General features: G+C 43.0%; 1 protein-coding gene across 3 annotated transcripts in view; it reads left to right on the top strand.

Annotated features, from left to right (window-relative positions):
• LOC143815349 (apoptosis-inducing factor 3-like) overlaps window positions 1–10,904 on the top strand; it is a 156,537-nt gene extending 145,633 nt beyond the window's left edge. For all 3 annotated transcript variants that reach the window (XM_077294466.1, XM_077294468.1, XM_077294467.1), the window contains exons 17-19: window positions 8,875–8,950; window positions 9,036–9,140; window positions 10,295–10,904. In XM_077294466.1, coding sequence (XP_077150581.1) covers window positions 8,875–8,950; window positions 9,036–9,140; window positions 10,295–10,331 — 218 coding nt within the window. In that variant the 3' untranslated portion in view covers window positions 10,332–10,904. The remainder of the gene's footprint in view (window positions 1–8,874; window positions 8,951–9,035; window positions 9,141–10,294) is intronic.
• The last annotated feature ends 2,362 nt before the right edge of the window (window positions 10,905–13,266 follow it).

Here is a 13,266-nt window from a genome sequence, read left to right on the forward strand (position 1 = left end):
AGTTGACTGAGTGCATTTTAGGATTCCTTTGCACTAGACACCCCGTGAGATCGTAGCCATTCAGCTGCCTCCGCTGGATCTGTGAAGAATATAGAAGAGCCCTCGTGAACAACTCGGAGTCGAGCTGGATATATCATTGAATATATAACGTTCTTGTATTTGAGCTGTTTCTTGATCCCCATAAACCTAGCCCGTTGTTTCTGAAGTTCCATAGAGAAATCTGGGAAAATCGAGATTGTAGCATTGTTGAATTTAATGGGGCTTTTTTGTCGTGCCAGTCGTAGAATGAGATCTCTGTCCTTGCAATTAAGGATACATGCCAGGAAAGATCTAGGCAGGGCCCTGGGAGGGAGAGGTTTTGTGGGAACTCGGTGAGCTCTTTCCACAGCAAACGTTGAAGAGAATTCATCCCCCAGAGAAGATTTAAGCCAGCCCTCTAGAAATTTTTCCGGCTGTTGACCCTCTGAGCGTTCCGGCAGACCAATAATTCGGATATTATTCCGGCGCAGTCTATTCTCTAGGTCATCTGCTTTTTGTTTCCAGGCGTTTATAGAGCCAGCTACTTTTGTCAACTTGGCCTCCATGGGCGTAATGGTATCTTCTACATGGGACACCCTTGTCTCCACATCCGTAATACGCCCTTTCATAGCCTGCATATCCTGTCGAAGACGTCCCACCTCAGTGTGTACATCCTCTATTTTTTCAGTTAGGGATGTTCTGGTTAGGGATATGACCTGCATTAATTGTTCAGACGCCTGTTTAAGAGTTAGTTCTTCCTGCTCGCTCCCCTCACCACTATCAGAAAGACGATTTTTACGTTGTACTTGTGAAGGATTATTTCTGAGAGACCGTGCACTATCAGAGGGATCAACTCTGGCAAACTCTTTTAGTTTATCGGCAGCCCCAGATCCTTTAGTGCGATGCATGACTAGCAGTAATGTGGCACAACAGGATGGTTAGAATTATATTTAAAAGTGTTTCACACGGACACAGCAGGGCTATTATAAAGTACTTGTATCCGCAGGGTGCAGAGAGTTATAGATATGGCAGCCCGGATGTCCACCGGAGTATTGTGTATCAGGAGGGACCCACGGCGCCCGCAGCGGCAGCCGTAGGGAGGGGGATCCAAGAGCCCTCCAAAGTTAATGACGCTGACCGGGCGAGTGTCTTAATTAAAAGGGGAGCGCAGGGCCCAATCCTCCAGAGCACACACCGCATATCCCCGCAGTATATTCAGAGTATGTGCTCACTCACCCCCACAGCGCTGTAAGAATGATGAATGGCGTTGCGTCTCCTCCTGTTAGAGCGCGCGCACTGAAGATGGCCGCCGCACCACACAGACGCCGCCACCGCCTCCTGTTCCCGGCGCATCGGGGCTCCACAACTCTTACCGCAGGTGCCCGATATCACTCGGGGCCCAGGGGGGGATCCCTGCACCGATGGGAGTCAGCTCCACGCTTCCTCCCAGCAGAGCGCGCTCTCCCAGTAATGGCCGCCTCCTCACTAGGATCCCGCAGTCCGCTCAGGCCTCTTCAGCCCCCGGCGCCTCCCAATCTCCACAGCGCCTCGTTACAGGAGCCAAGAGCCGTCCTGAGTCTGGGGGCTCAGTTATGGTAAATACTCCGCCGTGTCTGGGGGTCTTAGGTGCAGGATAATAACAGGATTCCGGGAGCTCTCTCACAATGCGTCCTCTCTCCTCTGCTACATAGCCACGCCCCCGTATTAAATTATTTTAACTTGATCTTGAGTTGCTGGTGCCCCTTTGGGTGAACTTTATTTTTTTTAGGAGGTATGTGTCAGCTCGTGTTCAAATTTCCTCTCAGGGAAAAGCCTGCCTTACACAGTTCTTTAATATGCGGCCATTTATTGCATGAACAGATGGATCCTCACTCTTTATTTTCACTATCCTCTGTGGCTAATAGAATATGGCCTTGAACCATCACAATCTATTAAAAGGTTTGTCTGGGATTTCAAATTTTTTTACACTGTCTAAACACTGAACAATTAGGCAATTTACATTTTTTCATTATTTTTATTTTTGAACAACTACAGTGCTGTCGGTCAGTACAAAAAGGTTAATAAGGCCGATTATTTAAAACAGTAAAAGTAAGGTTTCGTCTTAGAAGAATATTTGTGTTTAATGAGCAAATATTAGTGTGCAGAATGTTATAAAAATGGAAATTTTCCCATCTCAATTGTATATTTTAATCTGTTACAGTAAGAGTAATAGCTAAAATCAAAATGTACAAAAATACATTTCTGACAGTTCAAAAAATATCAGGGACCAATAAAAGTCCCCTTTATTTCAATAAATCATGAGTCTTCCATCCATGGAGTCTGTCAGGTTTTTAATCTGTTGATAATCAACTTTTTGAGCACCACCAACCACAGCCTCCCAGACGCTGCTCAGAGAGGTGTACTGTTTTCCTTTACCATAAATCACCCATTTAAGAAGGACCTCACAGGGTTTAGGTCAGGTGAGGAAGGGGCTACGTCAATATTCTTTCATCTTTAAGGCATTTACTGGCAGTCGAGCAGTGGGGACTTCAATGCTGCAATGGAACATTGTTCTGCATAATAATCATGGTTTTCTGGAAAGATGCAGATTTTTAATTGAAGAAAGCGTCTTCTACAACAGACCGTAGGTTTAGAAGTTGATTTTTAATCCATCTTCAACCTGAAAAGGTCCAACTAGCTCATATTTAATAATACCAGCCCATACCAGCAATGTCGGACTTGGGTGCCAAGGGCCTTCCAGTAACCAACTCCTGGGCCCCACTTTTCAGCCTCATGCAAATGTGACATTATCATCAATCACAAATGTATATAACAATGAACGGGGTAGATTGATAAATGAATAAGATGCTGCCTGTGTCTGTACATAGTGATTCAAGTATATTGTACCAAGTACTGATGATATAAGAGGGTGGTGGGATACTCTTACACAGGGGTCCATATGAGGATTCTCCTGTGGGCCAGTCCAAGTCTGTATACCAGTACCCCACCTCCACTTGTTGGCATCAAGAGTTGCAATGACGGTATCTGCCTGTTACTGATCCATACACGGGCCCATCCATCTAGTACATCAAGAGTCACTCTCTTTTCATCAGTCCAGTAGACTTTTAAAAAAAAATCTGTCTTCACATATTTCTTGGCCCAGTCTTGATTTTATTGTTATTATTTCTGCTTTGCTTATATAGTACGATCGTATTCTACAGCACTTTACATACATTATCGGTACTGAATGTCTTTGGAGTGTGGGAGTGGACAAAATCCACACAAACACAGGGAGAACATACAAACTCCTTGCTTAAATCCGTGGTGGGATTTGAACCTAGGACCCCAGTGTTGGAGTGCATCAATGCTTGCCACCGTGCTAACTTTTTCTCTTCTGTGTCTTGTTCAATGGTGGTTGTGTTTTAGCCTTCCCTAGCTCGGCCTTGTCTCTGAGCATTGAACATCTTATACTTGTACTGGAATATGACAGGAGCGGTGGATAAATAGGCTCTTGGTCGCTTCATGTTTGATTCTTCTGAAATCTTTGGTTGTTAAAGAGACTATCACCACAGACTGTTCAAACTAAGTACAGGTTCTCAAGGATCCAGGGAGGGGCCAGTCATGTATATACACCTTCCCACCTGTTAGGTTTCCAGATATCTCCACCCTTCTTTGGCTCTATGAAGCCAGAGTTGTCAGTCAAAGAAGAGGGGGATGGAGATTGCGGGAAAACAAGCAGGTTAGAAGGTGTATTTGGCCCTGCCTTGATGCACCAAGCGTTGGAACTTAGTTTGAACAGTTATCCTGTACTGACAGAGTCCCTTTAATATACGTCCCTTTAATATTACCTATTTGTAACAAAACTTTTGATGGTTCTGTGATCATGTCCCAATATCTTAGCAATCTGAAGAGGAATTGCATCCCTCTGTAAGACTTTGAAAAGTCAAAAATTATGAGTTGGGTAATCCCTCTGTAAGACTTTGAAAAGTCAAAAATTATGAGTTGGGTAAATATTTTTTTGATCCATTTTGCCAGAGGAAAACAAGCTGCCTAATTCTGCATGCCTTGATAAAGGGCATTGTATCCTTAGGCTGCACCCTTCCTTCCTAAATACACATCACCTGATCTGCTTCATCCAATAAGCATTCAAGTTTATACAGCTTGGAGGTGGAAAAGCTGCATAAAAATCATGATATAGTCAAAATACTCACTTGCCAATAATTGTGGACCTAGTATATGTTGCCATTTTACCTGAATGGAAATTCATTTTAATAAAGATTAATTAAATTCCTGTTTCATTTATACTGCCCCTGACTGGCCACACGGAAACATTACAACGAACTATAATATAACCGATTCACCCAGCAGCTCCAGACCTATAGCAGCTGGTACATATGTTCAGGTAGAGGCAATTCATGTACGGCTAGCCTATATTTGCAAAATTTAGATGCAGTAGTCAGCTATGGAAATGTCATAATAGAAAAAATTTTTAATAAAGACTTATCTGCAGCATGTCAATCCCATGGACTTCAATGAAGTCAGTCAATACTACAGCAGCTATAAAAATGATTGCCAATTTGCTGTGTATTTGCTTGCCTTTTTTGCATGCATTTTTTTTACAGCAGTGAATGCTATAGAGATAGATGACAGACAGTCATAATTACACAACTCCCCAACATTAAAAAAAAAAGCACCCTCTGGAGCTTATTGCACAGCTTTGTATGATTTAAGAAATGAAAATGATGTGGGGACCCCCATATATATATTTTTTTTTTTTATAACCAGCAAAGGTAAAGCAGACCGCTGTCAGCTGATATTATCAGGCTGGGAAGGTCCCTGGTTATTGGGCCCTTCCCAGCCTAAAAATACCAGCCCTCAGCCACCCCAAAATTGGTGCACCTCATTAGATACATCAATTCTGGCTCTTTGCCTTGGCAATTAGGGTAATGGGGCTTGAAGTTCATGTCAGCTGTCAATTGTCCAAAAACACAGCTGACATCAACCCTGGTGTTAGTAATGAAGAAGTGTCTATCAGACCCATTACTAACACAGTAAGAAAAAAAAACACACGCACAAAAATACTGTATTGAAATAAATACCCCGACACTTTCGCTTGTTCACCAATTAATTTATTTTTAAAAAGTTCCCACCCAGGTCCGCCAGTCATCGAATTTGATGTAGTCCAAAAACAGAAACCTGAAAAACAAACTGAGAGAAATAAAAAGACACCAATTTTTTTTTATAGGAAAGTTCCCGTGCAAGTCTGACTTAGTCCAGAGCGCAGAGTGACCAGGGACGTCTGAAAAGCAGTGATGTTACGGATGTTACCGCTCTTCAGAGGTGCCGGGTGATGTCAGTAGAGAGTGATGATGTCAGTAGAGTCATTGCTCTTCAGAAATTCCTGGTCATTCTATGCTCTGGGCTACATCAGATTCGGTGGACAATGACATGCCTGTATGGGAACTTTTTTTTTTTTTTATAATAAAGTAGTGAACGAGGGACAGTGTCTTGTTTTTATTTCTGTTTTTCATGTTTCCATTTGTGGAGTACGTCAGACATGCGTGGGACCTTTCTTTTGTTATATACACTGCTCAAAAAAATAAAGGGAACACTTCAACAACAGAATATAACTCCAAGTAAATCAAACTTCTGTGAAATCAATATGTCCACTTAGGAAGCAACACTGTTTGACAATCAATTTCACATGCTGTTGTGCAAATGGAATAGACAACAGATGGAAATTATTGGCAATTATCAAGACACACTCAATAAAGGAGTGGTTCTGCAGGTGGGGACCACAGACCACATCTCAGTACCAATGCTTTCTGGCTGATGTTTTGGTCACTTTTGAATGTTGGTTGTGCTTTCACACTCGTGGTAGCATGAGACGGACTCTACAACCCACACAAGTGGCTCAGGTAGTGCAGCTCATCCAGGATGGCACATCAATGCGAGCTGTGGCAGGAAGGTTTGCTGTGTCTGTCAGCGTAGTGTCCAGAGGCTGGATGCACTACTAGGAGACAGGCCAGTACCCCAGGAGATGTGGAGGGGGGCCGTAGGAGGACAACAACCCAGCAGCAGACCGCTACCTCAGCCTTTGTGCAAGGAGGAACAGGAGGAGCACTGCTGGAGCCCTGCAAAATGACCTCCAGCAGGCCACAAATGTGCTTGTGTCTGCACAAACGGTTAGAAACCGACTCCATGAGGATGGTCTGAGTGCCGATGTCCACAGATGGGGGTTGTGCTTACAGCCCAACACTGTGCAGGACGCTTGGCATTTGCCACAGAACACCAGGATCGACAAATTCGCCACTGGCGCCCTGTGCTCTTCACAGATGAAAGCTGGTTCACACTGAGCACATGTGACAGATGTGGCAGAGTCTGAAGACGCCGTGGAGAGCGATCTGCTGCCTGCAACATCCTTCAGCATGACCGGTTTGGCAGTGGGTCAGTAATGGTGTGGGGTGGCATTTCTTTGGAGGGCCGCACAGCCCTCCATGTGCTCGCCAGAAGTAGCCTGGCTGCCATTAGGTACAGAGATGAGATCCACAGACCCCTTGTGAGACCATATGCTGGTGCGGTTGGCCCTGGGTTTCTCCTAATGCAGGACATTGCCAGACCTCATGTGGTTGGAGTGTGTCAGCAGTTCCTGCAAGATGAAGGCATTGAAGCTATGGACTGGCCCGCCCGTTCCCCAGACCTTAATCCGATTGAACACATCTGGAACATCATGTCTCGCTCCATCCACCAAAGTCACGTTGCACCACAGACTGTCCAGGAGTTGGTGGATGCTTTACTCCAGGTCTGGGAGGAGATCCCTCAAGAGACCATCCGCCGCCTCATCAGGAGCATGCCCAGGCATTGTAGGGAGGTCATACAGGCACGTGGAGGCCACACACACTACTGAGCATCATTTCCTTGTCTTGAGGCATTTCCACTGAAGTTGGATCAGCCTGTAACTTCATTTTCCACTTTGATTTTGAGCATCATCCCAACCCCAGACCTCCGTGGGATATTAGTTGTTATTTACGTCGATCATCTTTAGGTTTTAGTGTTCTCAACACATTCCACTATGTAATGAATAAAGATCTACAACTGGAATATTTCATTCAGTGATATCTAGGATGTGGGATTTTAGTGTTCCCTTTATTTCTTTGAGCAGTGTATGTAATATAAAATGGTGAACCAGGGAAAGTGTAGGGGAGTGTTTATTTAAATAGTTTTTTTTTTTTTTTTCTTTTCACTTACTGGATTAATAGTGGGGGTGTCTCATAGATACCTCTCCATTACCAACACCAGTGCTTGATGACAACTGTGTTTTTGGTCAGTTTACAGATGATATCAACTCCAATCCCCATTACCCAATTGCAAACACACCAGGACCAAGGTGAAGCATCAGAATTGCTGCATCTAATGTGATGTATAATTCCGTCCGTATCACTTATTCCTCACTAGAACAGTGACACAGAAAGCACACATTTTTTTTTGTAAATAAAACAATCTTTTTATTGAATACATACATAATAAACTTTAAAATACCAAACATATAAACCAAAGTATCTCAAAGTATCTAATGTGATGTGCCACCTCTGGGGTGGCTGCAGGCTGTTATTTTTAGGCTGAGAAGGGCAAAATAACTAGGGACCTTCCCTGCCTGAGAGCTGATGTTACCAGCTGGTCTGCTTTACCTTTGCTGGTTACAAAATAAAATGGGTGAGACCCCACATCATTTTTTGTATTTATTTAATCATAAAAAGCAGTACAATTAGGCTTCTTTCACACTTGCGTCGGTACGGGTCCGTCGCTAAGCGTCGGCGCGACGTACCGACGCACGTTGTGAAAATTTGGCAGCGGATGCAGTTTTTCCGATGCCCATTCTGAAGTCTGGGGAGGAGGGGGCGGAGTTCCGGTCGCGCATGCGCGGTAGGAAATGGCGGACACGACTTATGAAAAAACGTTCCGCCAAAACACGATGCATCCAGTGCACGACGGACGCGACGTATGGCCATACATTGCGATCCGTCGGCAATACAAGTCTATGGACAAAAAATGCATCCTGCGGGCACATTTGCAGGATCCGGTTTTTCCCCAAAACGACGTATTGCAATGGATTCCAAACGACGCAAGTGTGAAAGAGGCCTAAGCTCCACAGGGTGTAACTATGTATTGCTATAGCATTCATAGCGGTCAAAAAAGCGTGTATTTGTCGCTGCGTTTTTCCTGTGAAGGTGCATAAATTTCTGCATCCAAATACTCTGTGTGCACATAGCTCTATAGTTCTTTGTATTTTTTCCCAAATGCATAATATGTTCTAATTGTAGTGTTATTTGTAATTGATCATACTTCAGCAGAGAAAGTGTTAAAAAGAAAAAAAAACCTCAATGTTCTCTAACATGCAACCTTTAAAAGGGGTTTTCTGGCTCTGATCAATTCCAAATCCAGGTGATCAGCATGGTCGGTGATATGACTTCACATCCAGAGATATCTGTCCCTTCTATATGTAAGACTCACGCAACAGGTCTCTACATAACTGCTGTGTTAAAGCTGGTCCCACAGTACTGCAAATTTGGGAGTGAGAAGAACCGGCTAACCCCTCGAAGGTCCATATACATACACTGCTTTCACAAATGCAATGAAGGTCCCGTGTTGACCGAAACATTAGAGGATTTAGATTGCAAAATAAATTACTTTCCACTTTCATATTAATAGGTGTGCAAGTTTATTTTTGGGCAATACCCACTACGACAGAGTGCTGTGTATCTCACACATTACCACCAATGGCAATATGTTTTCTTTAAAATATAGATTTGGCAGAATTGTTAAAGAACTTGGCGTCTCGACTTGCTCTCCTCCATTAATGTACGTTTCTTTGTGCAGGATTTGGGGAAGGATACACAGAGATCGTGATGAAAGGAACACTCGAAGAGCTAAAGTTTTTGGCTTTTTACTTGAAGTAGGCAGATTCTCCCCCGCCCCCCCTTGTACAGGTGTGGAAACATTTAGTTATTCATGCAATTTATTTTGGTTCCTTTATGCAGGGACGACCTTGTGGTTGCTATATCAAGCATGAACTATGACCCCATTGTGTCCCAGGTAGCAGAAGTCATGTTCTCTGGAAAACGAATCACCAAAAAGGAGGTCCTGTAAGTAACACTTCCTCCAAAATGATATAGACTTGGGAAACCTATGTACAGCTTTCTTAAAAATGTCTGCATTGTGCAAATATATCCTTTACAAAAGTCCCCTTTGCTATTAGGCCTCAAGCACTGGGCTGAATTAGAGCAATAAGAGCTTCCATTTTACCTCTGTTTAGGACTTGGAGGTAGAAAGGTTTGTTCGGCTGGCCTTCATACAAAAGCCCACAGAAAACTGTGATAGGCACAAGCACATCGTATTTGTGGTTGTATTTAATGGTGAGCGAGCGTGCTGGGATAAGGTGTTCTCCAAGGACGCCGAAGATGCTCTTTGTTGGAGTCCCAACGGCGGCATGTCTCACAGCTGTTCGAGTCGTAACACATGCATGGCTTGTGGCTGTTCAACAGCTAGGAGACATGCAGCCACAGGGACTCGAACATAGTATTCGAGCACGCCAAAAACACTCGAGTAGCACACGAGCATGGCCGCTCATCACTAGTTGTATTCTCTAGAAGCAATAGCTCTATGTACCGTATATGGCACATGATAGTGCTTATAGTACATCTCCAAATTCTGTACCGCCACCATGGGCCGGTATCACGTATCCCTATGTTACTAGCCAGAACCTCTTATTTAGGCTGGAGTCACACTACAGCGAGATACAGCCGAGTCTCGCAGGTTAAAAAGAAGCTCTGGCACCAGCACTCCGGAGCGGAGCGTGCAGCTCCATGTATTGCTATGCGGCCGCATTCTCCGCTGTGGATTGCCGGTGCCAGAGCTTCTTTCTAACCTGCAAGACTCGGCAGTATCTTGCTGTGTGTGATTCCGGCCTTAGAAGTAGACCGTATTAAAATTGTGTGGTTTATATTCAAGATGGCATCCCCCAATTACAGAAGAAATACAAAGACCACACCTTTAGATTGCAGAATCTTTATTTAAGCACAAGCTCCACCATTATGTAAAACACCATTTTATATACTGATCTTTCAGCACCTTTAGGAGCGATGTGGTCCCCAATGTGCCTGTAGAGATTCTGATTTATTCTGCTCAGGATATAAATCAGTACATTGATCCAGTCACACTGGTAGCCTGGAGAATAGGTGTGGTTTGTCAATTCCTAGAAGTTAAGTTCAAAGTGGTTTATGTGGCATTTTCTGTGCAGGGCTGAAGATTTTATTGACGTCATTGCAAAATTATGACCAGTGCTCCGATTCTTTCTGAAGACCAGGAAGACGCAACATCATTCTTCAGGTGATTCATTGTGCAACCACAATGCTATTCACCTAAACGCTAAAGAGCTTTGTCAGAGGGGCATACTATGTGCACACAGTCTTGTAGACACCAACATATACACGATGAGTTGTGCTACTGGAAGCCACTGACCGGGTTTTTACCCCTTTTTTTCCATTTATTTTAACAACAGTTTTGGACCAGGATATTTTTTTTAAATTGTATATAAAAATTAGTGAGTGGCTTCCAAGCAGAGGCAGAATGGGTCCGTCACAAATGCTTCACACCTTTAGAAACCTGAAGCAGGTAAAAAGTTTAACTTATGAACATCAAGTCACATTCAGTCTCATTTATATGTTTATTGAGCTCTTTTTCAAGGTTATGGACCTGCCTGAAAAGACAGTGTGCACAAAGCCTAAACATTAATGTGCAGGCCCTCTGCAAAACAGCACCCCAAACAGTGGCGACGTTCACATGAAAGTTTTACACTGATCCTTGCTCCACCTGTATTTAAAATAAATAAAAGTGAAAGATGTACAGCATGCACGACTCAGTTGTTTTTTTTTACTCAAACTGGGATTCTAGATAGTGGCTGCCTTTATAAAAAAAAAAAAACAAAAAAAAAAAAACACTTGTGCTATACTATACCTAACTCATCCATATAATTTTAAGTTTTTGTTGTAAGGGTCCATTGCAATTATTAAGGAGGACCAGTTATAAGATCAGAAATTGTCTGGTTGCGCTAGTTTGCATCTTTTTTTAAAAAAATTTCCTTATGCTTCCTTTTCATTTAGTGCTATTTTTTGGTCTTTACAAGTTGCTGTGGCTTTAACCGGATCCACATTATGAGCCACAAAATAAAATAACCACAGATCAGCCACTTTTTACTGGGTGGCATGTCCTCTAACAAAGAAATGGCCAAAATAAGTTTTCTATTAGATTTTTTTCATTTCAAAATACATGTTATAGGGATGTTAAACATACAAATTGCATACCGATGAAAAAAAAAAAAAAAAATGGACAACTTTTCATATGCTGATCAAAATCAGTCTAAAGGATATGACAACCATCTTCAAGATTTTTTTCCCACCAAGATGGGATTAGTAAGAAGTAGTGACATTTGTATAGTTGCATATAAAACTGTCAATTTTCCATCCTTCTTATTTCAATAGCTTCACCAAAACACGTAGTTAAGGATAGTAAATGTCCCATCACCCTCTTACCTGTAAATACACTAACAGTAAAGACTCCCTCCAACTGCTTGTATTTCTACTATTACTAGATGTGGCCAATGTTAAACAAAAAAAAAATCCTTGCCATTAGTCCTGATTTTGAAGTCACAACATTCTTTGACACTTGGCATCTTTTCATTATGCACCATGACCTCCTAGATGTAGAGTCAGATCAATCAAAGACTTTATGGAAAGGCTTTTAAGACTTTACAGGAATATAATATTTAGTGTCCTAACAGAGGCATGCGACTTACTCCAATTTTTTTTTCTTAAATCTTCAGGAGGTCCTCTGTGGAATAATAGCCAACTTCAACAGTTCTTCAACTGGCAGCTTTAGCATTGAGCATGAACATAAAGCTTGCCACTGAAGAACTGTTGCTGTAAGCCAAAATGTAGATCACTCCATGTCCTGGGTAAGAAAAAATATATATTCATTCACATTCCGCAATTGATCATGCATGACAGAATTATACAATAAACTAAATTTTTTTAGGTGAAGAAAAAACAAATCTGCCACAGAAGAATACTTGAGTGCACCAGAGTCCTCAGCCCTGGAAAACAATCACTGAAATATAACATTTGTATAAGAATAGCATACAGGAGAACATAACACAATCTGAGTACAAGGGCATTATTATTACTTAATGGGCATCACAAGTGGCCAATAAGTGCTGCAACATTACAAATGACATAAGCGGCCATTTAATGCTCATATCCCCTGTCCCTAAATGTGGAAACGTTCACCCATGGTAGACTGAATACATTTTCTTTCAATAGGCTACAATGGTTATTAAAGTGTCACTTGTAAGTCAGCTGCATGGGGGGGTGATTAATGCCAAAGGGAGCAATCACATCATAGATCTTCGCTAAACCTTCTTTAGATATTTGCATAGTGGGATCATCTTTATGGCACAGACCCCTGTATCATAGCAGCTCAACAATCTCCAGCAACGGCCTATAAAATTTGTTAATTTAACTTCCTAGGGTTGACATCCTAAAACAGGTAAAAGTGGAAAAAAACTGCTTGTAGAAGCTTTGCAATTTTGGGGTTATTAAAAATCCTCTCTCGAGAGCAGAGGGATTTTTAATTTTATCAGTTACTGCTTATTGCCTAGATTGACAGCTAGCCCTGTAGTCTATCAGTAGTGGTCTATTGCACTGCCATGAGCCCAGTTGCGTGTATGCCGAGGATAGCTGCCATCCTCAGATTGGCCAGCAGCGTGTATTGCAGCACACTAGCCCGGGAAGTTTGTGCGCTGCAATAAACTTGAGCTGGATGCGAGTCTGGGGACGCAGATCCGGCGTCACCAGGCTCCTACCCATCCGCCCCGATTCACTGATGCGGCGGAACGGTGATGGCACGTGTGCCCATAGGGAGAGCTGTGCGTGCCCCAGGTTAGCCACCACTTTCCTAAGCAAAGAGCGCAGGGCTTACAAACTCTTTGCTGTAGAGCTTGTCAGCACAGCTGTGAAGCAAACTAGATCTGGACAGCTTCAGTCTGATGATATAGAGCCAAAGATGCCTCTGGGTGCAGTATTGGAAAGTGGACAGTTGAGGCCAGCAGTGCAACCATGCCTCTGGTCCAAATAATCCATCAGGAGTACGCAGAGCCACCGGCAAGCAAAAAACCTGGGAGGCCTGTGAATGGTGAGCGCCTGAAGACAAGAGGAG

Source organism: Ranitomeya variabilis, chromosome 3, assembly GCF_051348905.1.
Source record: "Ranitomeya variabilis isolate aRanVar5 chromosome 3, aRanVar5.hap1, whole genome shotgun sequence".
In the NCBI taxonomy this organism is placed as follows: domain Eukaryota; kingdom Metazoa; phylum Chordata; class Amphibia; order Anura; family Dendrobatidae; genus Ranitomeya; species Ranitomeya variabilis.